Source organism: Aulostomus chinensis, chromosome 5, assembly GCF_037954235.1.
Source record: "Aulostomus chinensis isolate RoL2024-O1b breed Wild chromosome 5, RoL_Achi_v1.0, whole genome shotgun sequence".
Taxonomy (NCBI): domain Eukaryota; kingdom Metazoa; phylum Chordata; class Actinopteri; order Syngnathiformes; family Aulostomidae; genus Aulostomus; species Aulostomus chinensis.
Window position 1 is genome coordinate 8,810,905 of NC_141324.1, and position 19,444 is coordinate 8,830,348.

Consider the following 19,444-nt stretch of genomic DNA (forward strand, 5'->3'; position numbering starts at 1 on the left):
TGGATGGTGGACTGGTTCATGGAAGGGGAGGCAGGGAGAGCAAGCCAGCTTGATGGGGGACTGGATGGTAGACTGGTTCATGGGAGGGGAGGCAGGGAGAGCAAGCCAGCTTGATGGGGGACTGGATGGTAGACTGGTTCATGGGAGGGGAGGCAGGGAGAGCAAGCCAGCTTGATGGGGGACTGGATGGTAGACTGGTTCATGGGAGGGGAGCGCAGGCCGGTGTAACAGTAGGGGATAAAAGGGGGGGGGGGGTGATGCAGGCGGCGGTTGGAGCTCTGGTGGATCTGTGGAAACACAGGGAGACTGCGAGACACCAAGGACAAACTACAAAGGAGGAGAGGGGAGGGGAGGGCTCCATGTAACCTGATGTGTCCCCCAGCAGTCTCAGCCTGTAGCAGCATAGCTATCAATGGTTCAGAGCTACCTGAACCAGTCCTGTCTGAGATTTGTATTATTGCGTTGTGATTCATCTGAGCTTTGCTGGCTTTTTAACATCTCTTCATCATGTCATTTTCATCATCACATGTATATTCAACTTGCAGAGAACTCAAACCCCAAATCTCCACAAAAACACTTGGGCCTGGTACCTCAGTGAGGGAGAACCGCAGCCCTCCTCCCTCCTCCTCTCCTGTAGGGGCTTGATGAAGTTCTGCATCTCATTTTTCCTCCTTCTCTCCTTCTGTCTGATGGATGCTCAGGGCGCTCCTATTGGAGAGCGCTTACTGCCACCACTAGGATATTTATAAAACTGCAGGTTTGGACACAAAATCTAAATTTTCTAATCTGTTGAATTATTCCCACAGTCGAAAATCCCTCATGACTCTGAGCTAAAGTCAGAGAGAAGTCATCCACAGGAGCATCAGCCTTTAATCAATTTTGTTTCAATGTTTTAAAAGGATTCACGGGTGCTGTTAAGCAATGGGGATTTTTATAATTTTATATTATTTTATATTATTTTTATATTTAAATTCAAGTCAGGAGGTGTCATTGTGTAGACATTTTGAGTCGAAGGCTTTCATAAACTACAGCTCTCGAAAACAGGCATCGTCCTCCAATTAGTTCAAGTTCCCCTCATCACATCTGTTTCTCCTCGTCCACAAAAAATCAGCCAGTGATTTCAAAAGCAGCCCTCAATGGTTGAGCAAATGTGTGTGTTTCTAAAGTGCACCCTCCTCCACGCTGCGGCTTGAAGAGATTATTGTCTACATTTTGAAACATCTGCCAGGAAGATCAGAGCTGGAGGTCACTTCTCCTGCCTCCCCCAGGAGAGTCTAATCTCACATCTGCTTGATAGCGTCGTCTCCCTCAGAAACATAAACCCAGTCAGACTGGGACCTGGGACCTGGGACCTGGGACTGGGACAGCTGAGAGACGCCTGAAGTCCTCCAGGTCCAGCAGTAGCTTGGCTCCTCTGCTGTGCTGTGTTGTGCTGCTGAAGCAGATCCGGCACACGCGTTTAACAGCAAAATTAAAGATATCAGATGTCAAGAAAAGGGAAAAGATCCACAGGCATTGCAATAAATTAAAGATTCTGTGGGTTCAGTCCCATAATTTCAACACACACAAAGGTACACTTTGTTGTCCATAAAGCAATTTATTTACTGTTTTAATTTGTTTATTTTGACATCTACCTGTGTCTACCAAACACAAAAACTAAGGTCTATTATTGGGACAGTTTCTGTCAATTTATTTCTATTATTTATTTATTTGTTCATTTATTGTTTTGGTCCAGTCAGGGTGGGGGGAGGGATGGGAGGGGTCGGTTTTGAATGTGTTCCAAGAGTTAAAAAGTAAAAAGAAAAATCTTTTGTAACCATGCTGTTGATTTATTGATGCTATCTGATTTTTCAATAAAAAGACTTATAAAAAAAAAAGAAAAAGGAAAAGATCAGGTTGACAACACGCACACAGCATTTGGAAAACAGGTACAGAAGTTATGTTGGCTTTTAGTTTGACACCTCAGCCAGAAACCCTAACTGGTCATTAACTGGTCTTCCTGCTTAAACTGGTAATCAGCCGATAGACCAGTTTTGCATTGCTATTGGAGGGGCTGCTTTTTTCTTGCTGTTGATTTTGACACAAACAGAATCAAAAAAGAAAGAACTCTAAAAATCAGCTGCTCGCTGGCGAGAAGATGAGCTGGTAATTTGTCTACCAAATGTCAGACATAGTTTAAACTGGTCAGACTGGTTACCAGCTTCGACTGGATTATCTAGTAGGGAGGCAGCCAAGTACCCGGATGGAAGAAGCACCTGAGAGGACAAAGAGCCACCAGCAAAAACGACTTTCCGAAAATTTAGTCCGTCACTTCCGAGGACCAATTCAGTAGAGTTCTACTACTGAGCTATAGAGGGCAGCATCCAACGAAGAAGAAGAAGAAGAAGAAGAAGTAGAAGAAGAAGAAGAAAAAGAACGGAGGAGGAGGAGGAAGAAGAAGAAGAACGTCAACATGCGGACGTACAGCCGGTTCCAGAAATGGGAAGATTTTGTTTTTAGGACACATTCCTGTGTTTTAGTTTAAAGCTCTTCGGTGGAAACAAATGGGTAACGTTTGGTTTTGTACGTCTTTAGTTTTGATGTTGTTAGCCCGCCTGTTAGCGTAAACTTTATTGTTTTGACCCACCAAAGTGAAACATTAATTTGAGACAACTTTAGAGTGAGAGGAGCCGTGGTTGACGGTCCTCAGCACGGGACCCCGACCACCATCAGACCAACACTTTCACCCCTCCGGGACCGCCGGGTCTCTGCAGCTCTAAATAATGAACTAGGACAGTGAGGGAGTGACCCGGTCCCTTAGGAAACGGAATAATTAAATAAAGACACTGAACCATTCCAGCAACTGGAATGATGTGACGTCATCTAAGTTAGTGACTCTTCAAAGCAAAGATGGAGAGAACCACCTGTCACACTGACAAGTACGAGCATGAACGAGCCGTGGTCTCTGAGAGGTGAACCGTTGCAGAGCTGCTGTTTGGGTCTGGTGAGACAGGAGGGTTCCAGAACCAGAACCTTGTTCATTCTCCCTCCTGGTGCTTGCAGAGGGACCCCGACCCCTGGCTGCTCTACGGCTCCTGGTCCCGCCTCTGCGGGTCATGTCTGCCCTGATGTGGAAGGTGGTTCACCTGAGAAGTGTGAAGCATTATGGGAAAGTGGAGGAGTTTGTTTCTCTAGTAACTGAAGTCATCCCTGACCTCTTGACCTCCAGACAGACCAGCCTGCTCTCTCTGGCCCTACGAGCCAAGGTTAGTAACAAGCGCTGCTGTGGTTAAACTGGACCTCCGCCCCTGCATGTGACAGACGGACGTCCAGCTGGGCGGAGCATGATGCTGCCGTCATGCGTGAAGCTCTGTTTTTATGTGGAAAGGTTGCATTTAAACTTCAGACCTCATAACAGTGCTGTTCATTAGTGAAGGCGATCTCGCTGAACAAGTCTCATTGACCAGTTAACTCCCAGCTGGTTTCCTGCGATGATCGAAAATCCAGTTTTAGTCCTGTCAGTGGAAGGAAGCAACGGCGGTGCGACCTCTGGGCCGTGGCCCTGCAGTCGTTCATTCATCATCCACGTCTGCGTCACAAAGCATCTGAGAGCTGAGGAAGCTGCACGTCTCTACCAAAGATATTTGATGGGTTATTTTATTGTTCTGGTTTTGCTTTTATTGCTTCCACCTGGACATGTCGATGTGTAAGGAGGAAGTTGGATGAAAGGACGGCGTTTGCACTCTGGGAGTCTTTCCTTTGTTTTCCAGATGGCTTTCCAGATGTTGCGTTCAGAGCAGGACCTCAGAAGTCTTCAAACACTCTTGGACAGCCTCCTGCCAGGGGGCCCGAGGCAGGTGAGTGGGACCTGTGTCACGTCGTGTCATGTGATGGACCTTCCATATTGCCTGTTTGAACACAAGCTGTGTTTATTTGAGATGTACGTTGTTGTACGTTGCAGGCTCCTCCAGACGATGAAGCTCCGGAGCTCAACTTCCTCAGGCTTGTTCAGAGGCTTCTGGAGGACCCTGAAGGGAGGGGCCACTTCCTCAAGGTGTGTGTCTGTTCTGGTGTCATCGCTGAATGGAGCCACTGCTGGAATGTGGATGCTCGCGATCCATCTGAAAACCTTATTGCTTTTATTTTGATTCACGCAAGCAGGCCCACATAGACTCAGACTCAGACTCAGGTTTAAACAGGGGATCGAGCCCAGGGTGAAATGTAATTGCACACTCAATTGTCTGACAGCTCTCACAAACAGTTACAATTATTACAGCTTGATCGTAATAATGGTACACTTCAGAACTAACAACAGCACATAAACATTTGTTGTGTATGTACGCTAAGCTTGAACAGTCCGTTGTCCCAGTGGAGGCAAGTGAGAGTGAGGCATCGCAGCGTGGGCCGCACCGCCAGGTGACTCCTTTCACTGTCTGGATTTCAATTTATCCAATAACATCTGTAAAGACTAGAAGAGCTTTTTTCAATTTCTTTATCCATAACCCCCAGATTATTGCAATATGCTAGGAGGCACTACCTCTACCTGCCACCCGCAGGAGAGCCCTGAACTCATGCATTCACGGCCCTTTAGCAGACTGGGGGGACTTTCACCAGTAGGATGTAGCACATGGGAGAATCACGTCATTCCCTCCATTCTTATCCCCTCCCACCAGGCACCTGGATTGACCAGGATTATTGCAAGTTTTTGTGAGGGGTTCCTGTGGCAACCCCAACTCGGCCGTTTCTGCTCATGTTCATGAATATGAAACATGGTTCACTTCAGCTTCGTCACTGCTGTTCAGGCCAACTACTCAGCACACTTTAACTGAGCATTTTATACTGTTTTATTTTACTATTTTATAGCAGTAGATTGGCCCCGCCCTCGTTGTCATGTAAAGTAAGAAGCTGCTGCCCCTGCTGGTCTTTAGAAGGAAAGCAGTTTTAAAGTATTCTGGCTTTGATTTTCAGACCCAGAAGTTCTGTCAGGGATTTTAAGATCGATATATCTTGTGACTTGTTATCCGTCCTTTGGTTTGATGATATTCCTCACAGAATGTGTTACCTGTGGAGTACGGGCCGGACTTTGATGCAGCGCTGGAAACACTGGTGTGGGAGTTCTTCACCAGACTGGACAGACTGCTGCTCATTCCAGACCTAAAACAGGTAGGGTGATAACAGCTCTTAGGACTTGTAGTTCAGCAGTTCAGTGTTATGACGCAGTTGTGTGTGTGTGTGTGTGTGTCTGTGTGTGTGTGTGTTTGAAAGCAGACTGCAGTGTGGATTGGTGATCCGTCCGCTGTACTGGAGGAGTACATGCAGTGTGTTTCCAAAGCAGATGACGTCAAAGAACTGTTGAGAGCCTCAATGCCAAGAGGGCGAGCGGCTAAGTTCAGCAGCAGGGGTGAGTGAGTGTGTCTGGGTGGGTCTCAGGTGTCTCTGCCCAGCGCACGGAGGTTCACAGTTAACTGTCAGCATCTAATAATCGAGTAACTCTTTTTTTTTAAAGTTGCCGACCAACTTGATAGTTTTTGAACATTTTCACTAATTATTTAAGACCCCCAGAATGTTTCATGCTAGGACTATAAACAACTGAATATATGAAGTGAAAGCACAAAGCCTCTACTTTTCATTTAAAAAAAACAAAGTAAAAAAGTTTCCCTGTTCATCCATTTTGTATCATCAACACTTGAACGAGGTTTGGTCTCAGGACAGATTAAAAAAATAGTACTTTTCAAAAAAGATCCATCTGCCTGCAACTTCTGGTTTCCATCCCTTCCTGTTCTCTTGTTCTTGGGCCTACCTGGAGACATGTCATACCCCGTTACAAGGTCAAAGACTCATGACCATGGTGACATGATGAATATGACCTTGTCAATGGCGGGGAAATTGTCAGTACTTGTGGTGTTTAGTATTTGCCGGGTGGATGAAATGCGATCTCTTATTTTCTGTTTCCAAATAGACGCGTCTCTCTCAGAGCAACAGCTGCTCTCATCGCTGTCTGGCCCTCCTTCACTGAGGGAGACCGACGCAGTCGCCGAGTGCTGTCAACAGAGAGGTCCTGCAAATACCAAAGAGGATGACGCCAGCACAGTGACCTCAACCAAACCATCTGAGGGGTCTTCCTCTCAGGACCAGGTAGAAACGCATGCAGAGCAAGCAAAGGGATGGCAAACCATTTGTACAGACCAGGTTTCCGCCGCGTCCCCAGCTCCCTCTACATCTGCTGGGAGTTCGTTGTTGTCCAGCTCTATGATTGGCCCTCTGCGGCAGAGAGTTGCACACAAATGCTCTCAGTGTGGAAAGTGCTTCATTTACCGTTACGAACTCCTGGAGCATCAGAGGCTCCACACTGGAGAAAACCCCTACAAGTGCTCCCAATGCGGGAAGGCCTTCCGCAGGACCTCCGATCTGTCCAGTCACAGACGGACTCAGTGCTCAAAAGCTGCCTACATTTGCATCAAATGTGGTAATAGCTTCCAGTCCATGCAGGACAAATTTCAACACCAGTGTGTCCGTGCTGTCCAGAGGTTTGACTGTTCTCACTGTGGGAAAAGCTTTAAGAAAATGTCCTTGCTGGGGAAGCACGAGGTGACTCACACCCAGATCCGGATCTTCACCTGCAGACAGTGCGGGGTTGTCTATTCCAGTATGAGTGAGCTGAGATCCCACCAGAGGATTCATCCTGCTGAGCTGTCCAAACAGTGCATGCAGTGTGGGAAACTTTTCAGCTCTCTTGCATCTTTGAAAGGTCACGAACTGCGTCACAGACAACAGAGAACGCAGGTTTGCGCACGATGTGGCAAAGCCTTTAAGAACAAACAGGACCTGAACCTTCACATGCGCAGTCACACGGGCGAGAGGCCGTTCCAGTGCACGTACTGTGGGAAACGTTTCTCGGTGTCAGGAAATCTGAACATACACATCAGGATACACACCGGAGAGAAACCATATCTGTGCTCTGACTGCGGCAAGGCCTTCATTTCAGCTGGTGAGCTGCAGATACACCGACGCAGCCACACAGGGGAAAGGCCCTACAAATGCACTGTGTGTGGGAGAGGATTCACCATGGCCAGTAAAGTGACGCTTCATATGCGCGTCCACACCGGGGAACGGCCTTACATCTGCTCTGAATGTGGGAAAGGTTTTTCACGCTGCAGCGAACTGAAAAAACACACCATGAACCATACTGGGGTGCGACCGTACGCTTGTCAGCTATGTGCAAAGACGTACACACGTCTCAATCACCTGAAGAGACACTTGACATCCCACACTGACGTCCAAACACAGTCGGCAGCAGTCCGTTGAGTTTGAAATGGCCGTTCCTCAAATCCACCAGGACTACGGTGTTGGTCTGAAAATGACAAGACAGCAAGTTTGTTGCGGCTCACGCTAACAGCCTGTTCTGGTTGTTTTTTAAGGGTTCCACCTTTTCTGAATGTAGCGTTTGACCATTCGGCAGCTTTTAGGAGCATTCCTGTGACATCATTTCAGCACATTTGGAAGATGAGTTCGGAGGCGCGGTGTCAGCAGCGGTTTATGACCTGCTGGCACACAGCCGCATGCCTTCAAACAGTCAGACGGGTTAGCTCACTGCTGCCATGATGACTGCTGCAAGCAATAACAGCTGTTTAACATCCATAAGTACAGTCAGAGTCTTAATCGTGAAACGTCATAACCGAGTGAGCAAACGCTTGGCATCACTGACGTCATGAGTGAGCACAAATTGGAACTGCACAGGAGAGGAAACAACCACCGCAAACTGTAGTTCCACTCTTCCTGCATGTGAACAGGAATATTGGAGGAAAAAGTATTTCCCTTTGCCATGCTAACAGTTCATCGGAATTCTGTCCTTCTGGGATGAGTTATGCAGCTCGTCTGTACTCAGCTGTTGGGGCAATCAAAACGTACTCACCGTCTTCTTTCAGAAATTCTTGATTTTACAGTGATTTCTTTGTCTGGAGGGTCCGGTCTCTTCCTCTTAAAGTTCCCCTTCAGCCTGACAGTGTATTAATGTCATTTTTTTTTAAACATTATCCTATAAAATAGTCTGTATGAAAACAATATCAAGTTGTTCAACAAATATTTGGGGTCCCATCACCTGCCAGTGTCAGATAATTCTGTCATCCAGAATGTGGACGTGTGCAGTCCAGTGGTTTGTCAGCAGAATTCTCATTTACGTCCAACATGACACATCACCTGTTGGTCTGGTTTCTGATGAATAGGCAGAGTAGAGGAATATGCTTGCAAATAAAAGAGAGAAAAGATCTTCAGACCAGGTCAGATATCTTCTCATTTCTGAGTTCCTCATGAAGATACAAGTGTGTCTCACACAACCACCAACCAGTTGCTCACCGCACAAATCTGACACGATGGTTTTTGTTGTGTTGGTAAAATTGCTGCTTTGTGGTTAATTTAAATATTCTCTCCTAACGGTCAGAGATAATAATGATAATAAGACACAAAGTGCATCAGTGGATTGTTTGGATCTCCCTGAATCCTTGTGGGCTGCTCATGGTTTTGTTGCCCAGCTTGTGTTTGCAGGGGTGGTGGACCCACCACAGTCGGTGTAGGAATCCTTGAAGTTGTGCAAAAAACAAAACCAAATTAGCATTCACTTTTTGTGACAAAATGTACAAAAAAGAAAATTATGAAGTCTATGTCAGGGTTGCACATAACATTGATACAACAAATTTTAGCGCTGCTTTTTGTTGGTATGTGACGGGACAGGAAGACTCAGTACACCACACACACACACACACACACACACACACACACCAGCTGCTTGAGGAAGGAGAGTCAAGCAGCTTCTGTACTGTGAAACGGTGGCGGTGGTTCGGCGGGTCAGGCGATGGGCACCAGCATCCTCCTCTGGATGGCAGCAGGTGCTGCTGAGGCCTTTCTTGGATAAATTTTCTCTCTGAGTCTGAGGTCTCACCAGGCTTCGCCAGGTCCTCCAGAGAGAGCTGTCTCCTCTGGAGCTTCCCTGTGTTCCTGTCTGGAACCAAGAAAAGCTAAGGCTGAGATCACCAGCGCGTGAGGGTTCTCCTCCTGCAGCTGGTCCTTCCTCCTTTTGTGGCACCGCAATCGTCATCTTCTCTGGCTTCTGGTGCTTCCGGCATCCTGATGGCGGCCAGCTCGGCTCTGCCGCCAGAGACCTTGTTGCTTGGAAATGTTCTCTGCCTGTTTCTGCATCCCACAGGGATTCTGTGGATTTTCCTTTGGATCTGAACACTTCAGAATGGACAAGAACCTCCAAGGACATCGACAAGGTTGGTTCATCTTCTCCCACCTTTCTCTGACACCTGCCTTCCCTCGGAGTTGGTCCAGTCCAGGGTGATTTTCCTGGATGGCATCTGGAATGAAAGGCTCAAATGAGGGCTTGGTGTCCTGCACCGGTCGGTCCTGGTTTCATCCTCTTCACACTTGCAGCCATGCGGGGTGGTGCATTCTACGGACATGAACTACACCTGTTTTTGCCATCCAGATTCCTCCACTTGCTGGGCGCTGACAGGCTGGTCCAGCCGGTCTGCTGATAGTCAGTCTCACCCTCTGCTTCACACTCACCGCCAGACCCTGAATCGACACAAATCCTCGTCTTCATAGCTTCCATTTGTTCAAAAGTCCTTTCTAAGCATCGCTGAGCAGAGAATATTTTTGCCACCTTGATCAACTTGGAAAAGGAGCCGCACAGGTAAAGCTATTTCTTTGTTGTGTCCTGCCACAGTTTGGAGTGAGAAAACACCTGGAAGGCAGAGTCCAGATGTGGGAGGAGACCAAGTGTCGGTGCTTGAAATGTCAGTGTGGCAACCTTGTGAGGGAATAACAGAAGCACAAGGACACCCCCCCCCCCCCCCCTCAGTCACACACACACTCAGGTAGGAGGAGGACAGAATGAAGGTGCACCTAAAGTCTCCACTCTTATCACCCACATATAATGTCAATGTGCGGGGGGCTGCACAGTGTGACGTCACGGAAATGAGCTCAAGAGTCTGAGGCTGAAACAAGAATGAATCCTATCATTGTCTACTAGTAAACACTGACACCGAGTCCCACAGACTCGGAACAGCTCTCGGGCTCTCTCAGCGGTTAAAGGAGTCGTTGGTTGATTGGTCTAGATGGGCGGTGCATCGGATCCTAAATAGCATCGCAATCCTCGGGCTGCTCCGCAAAGTAAAACGAGCGCACCACGACCAGCAGTGACGGAGCCAATGATCCGCGCAGCCAAGAGCGTGTTTCAGGAAGAAGTTGGCGCCTGGAGCCCTGTAAGCTGTTAGCTAACACGCTAACCGAAACAATGAGCGATTTTCCGCTGTAACCATTTCGTCCTCCTTTGTTTTCAGAGAATTCCAAAATGAGCGACATGGGTATGTATTCGTTTGAGAAGCTCTGGAAAACTGCGTATTTTTCGCCTTTCATCGGAGGACTCAGACTAGCTAAACAGGAGGATTAGCCTCGGTGCAACAGGCCTCGACTAGTCCCTGGAACAAGAATTGTTTTCGCCGTCTGACGCACTGGTTTGACCAGGCTCCGTTAGCGGCCGTGTAGCTGGTCGGTAGCAGGTGTGACGTCTTTACTGGGCTCAGACTGGTGACAGTGACTGGAAGCACTCCTCACCACTGACCAGGTTTGCACAAACGTGGCGTACGCAGCTGTGGGGGCCTTTAGCGGACAATTAGCGAGACTCCATTTCATACGTGAGCAACATGAGAGTGGTCCGATCAGCGGGTGTAGTGCCACGAAAGTCAAAGCTGCCGAGGCGTGTATTAAATACAACAATGTACATGTTAGCATTTGAGGATTGAGGTAACGATTTCAGGATTTGAGCGTGAAACACGAAATAAGGGGCTGGTGGCAGCCGTGGGCCCCCGTGATGAGGGTAGCATCCTGGGGAGGGGGCTGCGGTAGCAGGAGACGCTGTGCCGCTTCGGTCAGGTGGCTCAAGCCTACGAGCGAGCGACCGACGGTGCGTTCCTGCTTTGTTTGACCCGAATTTGTTTCTTTGAAGAATTCAGTGTCCCCCTGTCATCCCTGGCCCTCCTGGTCCCCCCCCTCCGGCTGATGTCAGCAGTGATGTGGGAAGTGGTGCGCCAGAGGAACATTAAGCACTATGGCAAACTAGAGGAGTTTGTATCCATGGTAACAGATGCAGTTCCTGAACTGATGAGTAAAAGAGAGGGGAGGCTGCTCTCACTGGGCCTGAGGGCGAGGGTAAGAGATTGGATGACTTGTAGTGAAACTTCACCGCCTGAAAGTAAACCGTTCTGATTGAGTCCTGACAACCTTTCCTGCAGACGACCCTTGAACTCTTGCGTTCTGAGCACCCTGAGGACCTCAAGGCTGTTGAGACTCACCTGAACAGGATCCGGTCATCCTGCATCGAAGAGGTGAAGAATGCGGTTTGCATGTTTTCATGGATGTCAGGTGTATTTATGATACTGTGAATCTGAGTGTGGTTTTGTGATGTAGACAAACGATCCCGTGATTGAAGCCCCAGAGGCGAACTTCATGAAGCTGGTGCAGGGCCTCATTGAAGACACCGATGGCAGAGAGCATTTCCTCAAGGTAGAGTGACCTCAAAGAAAGTGTGTGAAGATGGCGTTCTCAAAGTGTTCCCTGCTCCAGGCGAGCGCGTCTGTACTTAGATTTGTGTGAGAGAACAGAAGTGAACTGTAACAGTGTCGTTAGATTACTTGTTTATTTTCTGATGTATCCTCATATTAAAAAAAGAAAATAAGAAAGTAGCGGCTCATCTGCAGTTGTACATTCCTGAAACGAGAGAATGTACGAATACAAAAAAACAACCCTTCAAAGAAGACTCCGTTGTCGCATGATAGACTTTTATGATTCCATTTTTGGTTCGAGGAGTAATTACACTGTTCATCGTTGACAGCAGTACTACAGTCATGGCAAACTTATGGTTTTGGAAATTGTGTGTGTGCTTCTGCAGAATTCTTAGAATTAGATTCAGGCTCTAAATTCTTTTCTTTTTTTTTCGTTTGTCTATTCCGTACAGACAAAGTGACTCTCAAGAAATTGTATTTTAAACGCAGCTCATTAGAGTAACTAACACTGTTAGTTTCTAGTCATGGGATCAGATTTGTTGCATCCGGACATCAAAGGCAGATCAATTCCGTGGATAAACCGATGGCAAATGATGCGAAATACACGGTTAAATCCAACAAGAGCATCCAGACTGTGACACATGGGGAGAAATCTGATCTGGATCGTAACTCGGCCCCAGCTGTGGTTTGGACCAGACGACACCTGGTTTCTTGCTGTTCTTTCTAAAATCAGTCTTGATGTGCAAAGGGGAGCCAGTAATCAACAAAGACATTTTTGTTTTTGTTTGTTTTACTATTTGAAGGAAGACATGAAAATGTGACGGTTGTTCAGTCTGCGTTGCGTCGTTTGAAGGATGGACCGAGGCTCCTCGACTTTTACGCTGGACGTTTATTGCCTGAATAAACCGTGAAAGTCCACTGGTCAGTGACATGGTTACAGCTCTGCAGGAGAGTTAGCCAAAAGTTAGCTTAGCTTACGAGCTAAGAAAGCTAACTAGAATATAAACACGGACAAAATATAACCAATTTGTCACATTAAATGGGGTGCAATTTTCTGTAGTCGAGTCGAACGTGATGTCATAATGCTTGGTGACTCAGTTGGGTTATTTTGACAGATTTAGTGGAACGCTGTGCTTCATGTAACCGAGCGTGGGCTCTGTCCTCTCATACTGGTACTGTGCCAACGTCACAGCCAGCATTTATGAACTGAGGGAAGCCCGCCAACCAACAGAAATTCACAACACAGGTGCGAGCTAGAAGGCGGTTGGGGGCGAGTGGAATCAACAACAGACAAGAAACCTCCGTCACAAAAGAGTGTTGACCGAGCCTGTTTTCACCCTACAGAACTGATTTTGGTTTTATAAACGTCAGAGTGTGTGGTAATTGTAAAGCGTAAAAACTATGAATGAACACAAATGGAATTATGAAGTGAACAGAAAAGTGTGAAATGACTCCAGACATGTTTTATATTTGAGATTCTTCAAAAAAGCCTGTCTTTGCTTTGATGAGTTTTTTGCTCCTCTTGGCGTTCTCTCTCTGTGAGCTTCATGAGGTCATCAGCTGAAACGTCCCAGAGGTGCTGAGCTCTAAGTTGGTCTGTTTGACGTCTGGACTGGGTTCAGGTCAGGTGATGGGAGGCCAGGTCATGGGGTGCAGCCCTCCATCACTCTCCTTCTTGGTCAAGTAGCCCTCACACAGCCTGGAGGTGTGTTTGGGTCGTCGTCCTGCTAAAACATCAATGACGGTTCAACTAAACACACACTGGGTGGGATGGCGTGTTGCTGCAGGACGCTGTGGTAGCCATGTTGGTTCAGTGGGCCTTCAGTTTGAATAAATCCCCGCCAGTGTCGCCAGTAAAGCCCCCCACCATCACACCTCCTCCTCCATGCTTCACGGTGGGAACCACGCATGTAGAGACCATCCAGTCACCTTTTCTGTGTCCCACAAAGACACGGCGGGTGGGTTAGTCGTGGTTTCCTAGCAGCTGTTGGACCATCAAGGCCTGATTGGCGCCGTCTCCTCTGAACCGTTGGTGCAGAGACGTGTCTGCTACCAGAAGTCTGAGGCGTTCATCTGGGCTCCAGTCTGAGGAGCTGTTAACTGGTGATTCCTGAGGCTGGGGACTGGGATGAACTCCTCAGCAGCAGAGGAGACTCTTGGTCTTCCTCTCCTCGGCCGTCCTCATGTGAGCCGGTTTCATCGTGGCGCTTGATGGTTTTTACAACTGCACTCAGGGACGCATTCAAAGTTTTAGCAGTTTCCTGGACTGAGTGACCTTCAGTTCTTAGAGCACTGATGGACGGTGGTTCCTCTCCACTGAGCTGATGGTTCCTGCCATGACAGGACTTCTAGCAGTGGTCAAACAGAGCTGTCAGCTGGGGAGCAGCCTGACTTCTGCTCAGCTCAACTGATGCTCCCAACCAGTAAGAAGGCAGGAAACTCCACCACTGAACCCTGACAAGGTGAACCTGAGAGGGGAAACCATTTCAGGTGATGACATCATGAAGCTCCCAGAGAGAAGGACGAGGGTTTGCAGCGCTGCAGCGAAGCAAAGGGAGGCGACTTTGAGCAATCATAAATATAACACACATTTACAGTTATTTAACAGTTTTTCTTTGCTACATGATTCCATTTATCCTGCTTTATGTATTTGAAGTCTTCAGTATGAATCTACAATGTAGAAAGTAGTAAAAATAAAGAAACAACACTGAATGAAAAGGCGTCCAAACTTAGAACCACTTCATTCATATGTGTGTGCGCGTCCGTACACATGTATATGTGTGTGTATATAAATAAAATTTGTCACAAGCGTATGAACCATATTAGAGAGATCATTGCAAACAGTGTTTGTTTCTGCAGAAATTCTCTCTTTTGAACAGATTGATGAAAAAATATGGATATTTTTAAACGTTTATCTGATAAATGTCTTTTTTTTTTTTTTTTTAATTACACGTTTCAAAAAATATCGTTGATTTATCAGTTATCAGAAGTTTATACTCCCTATTACTGGCATTGGCTCCAGACATCCTCTGTTGTTCACCCCTAGGAAAGTCTTCAGAATGTCACGATTTAAATGTTTTCTTTCCTGAACGTCCTCCGACAGAACGTGTTTCCTGTGGAGTACGGGCCTGACTTCGACACAGCTCTGGAGACACTGGTGTGTGAATTCTTCACCAGACTGGAGGAGCTGCTGCCAATACCAGACTTCAAACAGGTACAGGAGGATTTAAGATGAGAAGATGGAGACGATACCCAGGAGCACTTCAGTGTATTTGCTGTCTTTTCTAGACCGCTTCCTGGATCAGTGCTGCTCCCTCTGTCCTGGAGGAGTACATGCAGTGTGTATCAAACGGAGAAGACCTCAAATTTCTTCTCCAGAGCAAACAGTGCCATGGAAAATTGGCTAAAAGCAGTGTTGGTAGGTGCTAACTTTAGTGGTCAACTAAGTGCTCAAGTTAAAGAATGAGATTGTTGAGCTCCTGTCTCCTTGACTTTCCACACAGCTCCATTTCAGTCCGATGATCTTCTCATTCCGTCTCTGTCACTCCCTCCATCGCTGGAAGTGGCCATCGCATCCCATCCGAGTGCTTGCGATGATGAGAATAACGACGTCCCTCAGATTGTCATGTTTGATGAAGAACTGTCTACGAATCCCTCCACCTCAACAGACTTTCCTGATTCACCAAAAAGAACTGATATCCCCTCGTCTCCTTGTGGGAGACAGCAGCCTGGAATACATAAATGCCCCGAGTGTGACAAATGCTTCAAGCATCACTCTGTGCTCGTGGAACACCAGCGAGTGCACAGCGGCCTGCAGCCTTACAACTGCTCCGAGTGTGGGAGGGCTTTCAGAACAGCCACGCTGCTGGCTGGCCACAGGCTACGGAAATGCAAAAACGCTGCGTACCTGTGTATTAAGTGTGGGAACAGTTTTCCCACCTCACTGGACAAATTCCGACACCATTGTCCAAAACGGGGTCGCAACTATGATTGTGTGCACTGTAGGAAGAGTTTCCGAAAGTCCAGCAGTCTGAAGGAACACCTGCTGACTCACGTTCAGAGCCGCCTGTTCAAGTGCAGCCACTGCGGTGAAGGTTTTTCAGGCATTGGTGACTTAAAGTATCATCAGCAAGTGGACCACGATAAGCCCTACCAGTGTAAGCAGTGTGGGAAAAGCTTTATCTCGTCCAAGTGTCTCGCCAAACATCAGCAGCGGCACGAGGAGGTCAGTGAAATGGAGTCGGTCAAGTTGATGAGTGGAGGTAAACACAGGAAAAGTGGCACATTGACCTATCGAACTTCTTCAGCGTTGATGTCCTCCAGGAAAAGTACTATCAAAGCAGTCTACCCACGAGGACGAGTTACCCACAACTGTCCGCTCTGTGGAAGGAGCTTCAAGTATCGCTTTGAATTCCTAGAACACCAGCGGTTCCACACTGCCGTGAAGCCTTACAAGTGCTCCCAGTGTGGTAAAGCCTTCCGCACAGAAGCTCATCTGTCTGGCCACAGGAAGAGGAAGTGCAAAAACGCCGCCCACATTTGCACCAAATGCGGGTGTCAGTTCAGGTCTCTGCATGAGCGTGTGCGACACCAGTGTGTGCAGCTGCTGACAAAATACGAGTGTTCTCATTGCGGAAAGACCTTTAAGATGGCCCACCTGCTGAGGAATCATCAGATGACCGAACATCAGCTTCCCTACAGCCCCAACCATCGCTTCAGGTGCAGGTACTGCGACGGGACCTTCCCTGGGATCAGCGAGCTTAAGTACCATCAGAGAGTTGACCATGAGAAACCATACCAGTGTCAGGAATGTGGCAAGTGTTTCCTGTCTGAAAAATGCCTGTCCAATCATGAGCTGCGCCACAACGATGACCGACCCGAGAGCTGTGTGGTTTGTGGCCGTGGTTTCAGAAACCGCTACGACTTAAAGCAGCACATGCGCACTCACACAGGAGAACGTCCGTACCAATGCACTCACTGTTCGCAGTGTTTTTCCACAGCAGGAGGACTGAGGAGTCACACTAGGGTCCACACAGGCGAGAAGCCACACGTTTGCCCGGATTGTGGAAAGGCTTTTTCCCAGATGGGTGCAATGCGCACACACAGGCTTACCCACACTGGGGAGAGGCCGTTTAAGTGCACAGTGTGCGGCAAAGGTTTTACGATGGCGCACAAGGTGACTGTGCACATGCGCGTGCACACTGGAGAACGGCCGTACGTGTGTTCTCAGTGTGGGAAAGCGTTCTCAGATGGAAGCGTGCTGAAGCAGCACATGCTGAACCACTCAGGGGTGAGACCGTTCCACTGCCAGATCTGTCCCAAGACCTACACCTGTCTGAACCACCTGAGGAGGCACCTGAAGAGTCACTCCAACATGACCTGAGTCGCACACGTGAGCACAAACTTGCTCACTCACCAACACGTCTCCTTACAGAAATGGACCAATGAAACCAAGCAATAGTAGAAGGAAGATGGCCGCTGAAGGTGGAAGCTTCCTCATCATGAGGTCGATGCACAGCAGCTGTCGTTAAAGTGACACTCGACCCAAAAGGGGTGTTTTGCCTCTGGAGTTTGCACTAATAGGTGTCTTGATCTCACAAAGAGGTTTTTCCCAACTGCATCACTTCTTTGCCATCCGGAATGCAGAAAGAGCCAGCAGCATGTATTTAGCTTGAAGGTAATGACGACGAATGGCCAACAGCAGCAACACCAACAAAACTACAGCAAAACTCGCTGTTTACTCACTTTCAAAACCGTCATCCAGAATAATCCAGGTCTCCTTGAACCGTAGGCTCAGCAATCCACTAGCACTTTGATTTGAGCGAAACCCAAACATTGTTGGCTTGGTGCTCGTTCGCTGTCAGCCATCAGTCTCCATAGCTTCAAGCTAAATATTTGTGGCTGCCTCTTTCTGTACTCTGGAGTGACAAAGAAGGAGAGTTCAGGAGGGGAAATTAACCTTTGTGAGCTCCAAACACTTCTTTGTGAGTACTTGAAAGTCAAAATACACTTTTTGGGTGAAAAGTCACTTCAAATATTTGCACAAGCAAGGCTTAATTTTTGTTGTTGTTCTTCCATTAGACAGTGATTATGTTTGGCTGCTGTGGCGGGTGTTACTTGAGTGAGATACTGCTGTGAGATGTTGCTGAAAATCTATATTTTTGAAAGGCCTTTAAAAGTACTAGAAGTCAATGCTTTGGCTCTGTAAATATACTGAAAAGAAACCATGAATATCACCATGACATCACTTTATTTCTATAGGCCTTTTCTATCCCAGCTATGGTTTGTGAAGCTTGTGACTTTCAAATTAAACAACCTTGGTTACAACTCATGCATTTGGATGGAAGTCATTTCTGGGTAAACAAAAGTTAATATTTTTCCCTTCAGGGGGAAAAAAAAGTGTGACCACAGCGTGGAAGGGCGTCACTAGATGGCAGTAGCTGACCGCCTAGCGTGATGCATAGTCTATTTGACATTAATAAGAACCGTTAATTTATCCTTCCTCTTCTTAATGCTTTGGACTTTTCAGCAGACTTCAAAGACACACTTGAGTTGATGAGCCGAATGCAGAGGAAACTCCTCTGGCCAGTTTCCTGTCATTACCTTCATTTGGTGTGGTTTGGAATCCTGATTAGCCTGCTATTTCCTGATGTTTACGCTGGCGCCTAGCAGCATCTAAAGTAAACTGTCACAAAGAGCATTTACTTTTCAAGGTTTGAATGATGCCACCGTTTGAGTCAGACTACTTCTGTTCCCATGAATTTCGTAGGTTGAATCTTAGTCAAAAGAGGTCTGGAGGGGACCGCAGCAGTGATTAATCTCTTCCATGTGTGCTCTGCCGACTTTCATGTTCCTGTTGGAAGAAAAGAATCTTTTTTTCCCCTCCCTTGTTCCACGCATGTGTTCTACCGCATGCAGCCACTTAACCATAGCAACTTTTGAATCATATTTTCTAACAAGCCATTCACGAGGAGTCCAGCCCCAGAGATGAATGCACCACTGTGTTAAATGCAAAAAACCACGAGCTGTAATAATCTGGTATCTTCATGCTGGAGGACTCTCAACTTTTCTGTCTCTGACTCAGACTTCTGAACATGAGGATCCAGTGGAAACTGGGGCTGGGTCCTGGGTGCCAGTAGGCTATGGGTCCTTCCCAGAACCCCTCAACCTTTTAGCATTCCACACGTGAAGATTCTCTTATCTTGACCTCTTGAGGACACTGATGCGCCTCTTCAGGAAGGACTAATGTCATCTGAGTGCCTGCCAGCATCAAGCTTGTAAAGGTGCAGCCTAGATTTCATTCTTTGGACAAAATCATCCAGGCTACGAAAAACACCTCCAACTGCTAATGAGTTCGTTAGTTATTTTTAGGTTAACATACAGTTGGTGAGGGCATCGTAATTTACATTCACTTTGCTGCAGCCAAAAAGCTTAGATTTACTATGAGAGCATGCTCATAAAAAAAAGATCATTCCCAGATGTCCCCCTCCTCTCTTTGCTCCCTCCCTCCCTCCCTGTGCCTCTGAGCAATGGTGAGCTCAGTGGAAAATCTGCGTCCGGGCCAGACCTTCCTCCTGCAGTCCCACAGTCTGAACGCAACGCATGTGCAAACCATGAGGCAGCCACCCCCGTCAACACCTTTGCCAAATGAGCCCCCCACGCCTTCATGACTCCTGCCTCACTGTTCCCCTCAAGCTCCCTCCCAGACTTGCTCACACCGGCCACTAGATGTCACTGTGTCCCTTCCTGCTCCCGAGGAGAAGGGAGTAGAGAGGACGCCCTTCCCTCCTCCTCACCCTCTCTGCCTCTCGATTTTCAGGTCAGGTCTGGATGTCGAAGTGAACCAGATGTACCGAAACCCCGCCTCCATCTTCCATAGAAATGTATTTCGCAGCAGAATACAA

The 19,444-nt window shown here is 47.5% G+C and overlaps 2 protein-coding genes across 6 annotated transcripts; both read left to right on the plus strand.

The window, feature by feature from the left end:
- Window positions 1-2,279: 2,279 nt before the first annotated feature.
- Window positions 2,280-8,836, plus strand: LOC147261073 (uncharacterized). Of its 2 annotated transcripts, none has more exons than XM_086202935.1 (7): window positions 2,280-2,547; window positions 3,043-3,245; window positions 3,750-3,836; window positions 3,941-4,033; window positions 5,032-5,142; window positions 5,245-5,380; window positions 5,939-8,836. In XM_086202935.1, the coding sequence occupies exons 1-7, from the start codon at window positions 2,544-2,546 to the stop codon at window positions 7,282-7,284; spliced, it is 1,980 nt and encodes a 659-aa protein (XP_086059061.1). In that variant the 5' UTR covers window positions 2,280-2,543; the 3' UTR covers window positions 7,285-8,836. The 2 variants fall into 2 exon arrangements, with proteins under 2 accessions (XP_086059061.1, XP_086059062.1); XM_086202936.1 differs by having other exon boundaries at window positions 2,282-2,547; window positions 5,248-5,380; window positions 5,939-8,835.
- A 1,022-nt stretch (window positions 8,837-9,858) lies between these two features.
- LOC147261074 (uncharacterized) lies at window positions 9,859-17,862 on the plus strand. Of its 4 annotated transcripts, XM_086202927.1 has the most exons (8): window positions 9,859-10,241; window positions 10,320-10,343; window positions 10,985-11,187; window positions 11,271-11,363; window positions 11,446-11,541; window positions 14,644-14,754; window positions 14,829-14,958; window positions 15,044-17,862. In XM_086202927.1, exons 2-8 carry the CDS (start codon window positions 10,331-10,333, stop codon window positions 16,921-16,923), a joined length of 2,526 nt encoding a protein of 841 aa, XP_086059053.1. In that variant the 5' UTR covers window positions 9,859-10,241; window positions 10,320-10,330; the 3' UTR covers window positions 16,924-17,862. The 4 variants fall into 4 exon arrangements, with proteins under 4 accessions (XP_086059053.1, XP_086059052.1, XP_086059056.1 ...); XM_086202926.1 differs by having other exon boundaries at window positions 9,860-10,343; XM_086202930.1 differs by having other exon boundaries at window positions 9,860-10,343; window positions 10,992-11,187.
- The last annotated feature ends 1,582 nt before the right edge of the window (window positions 17,863-19,444 follow it).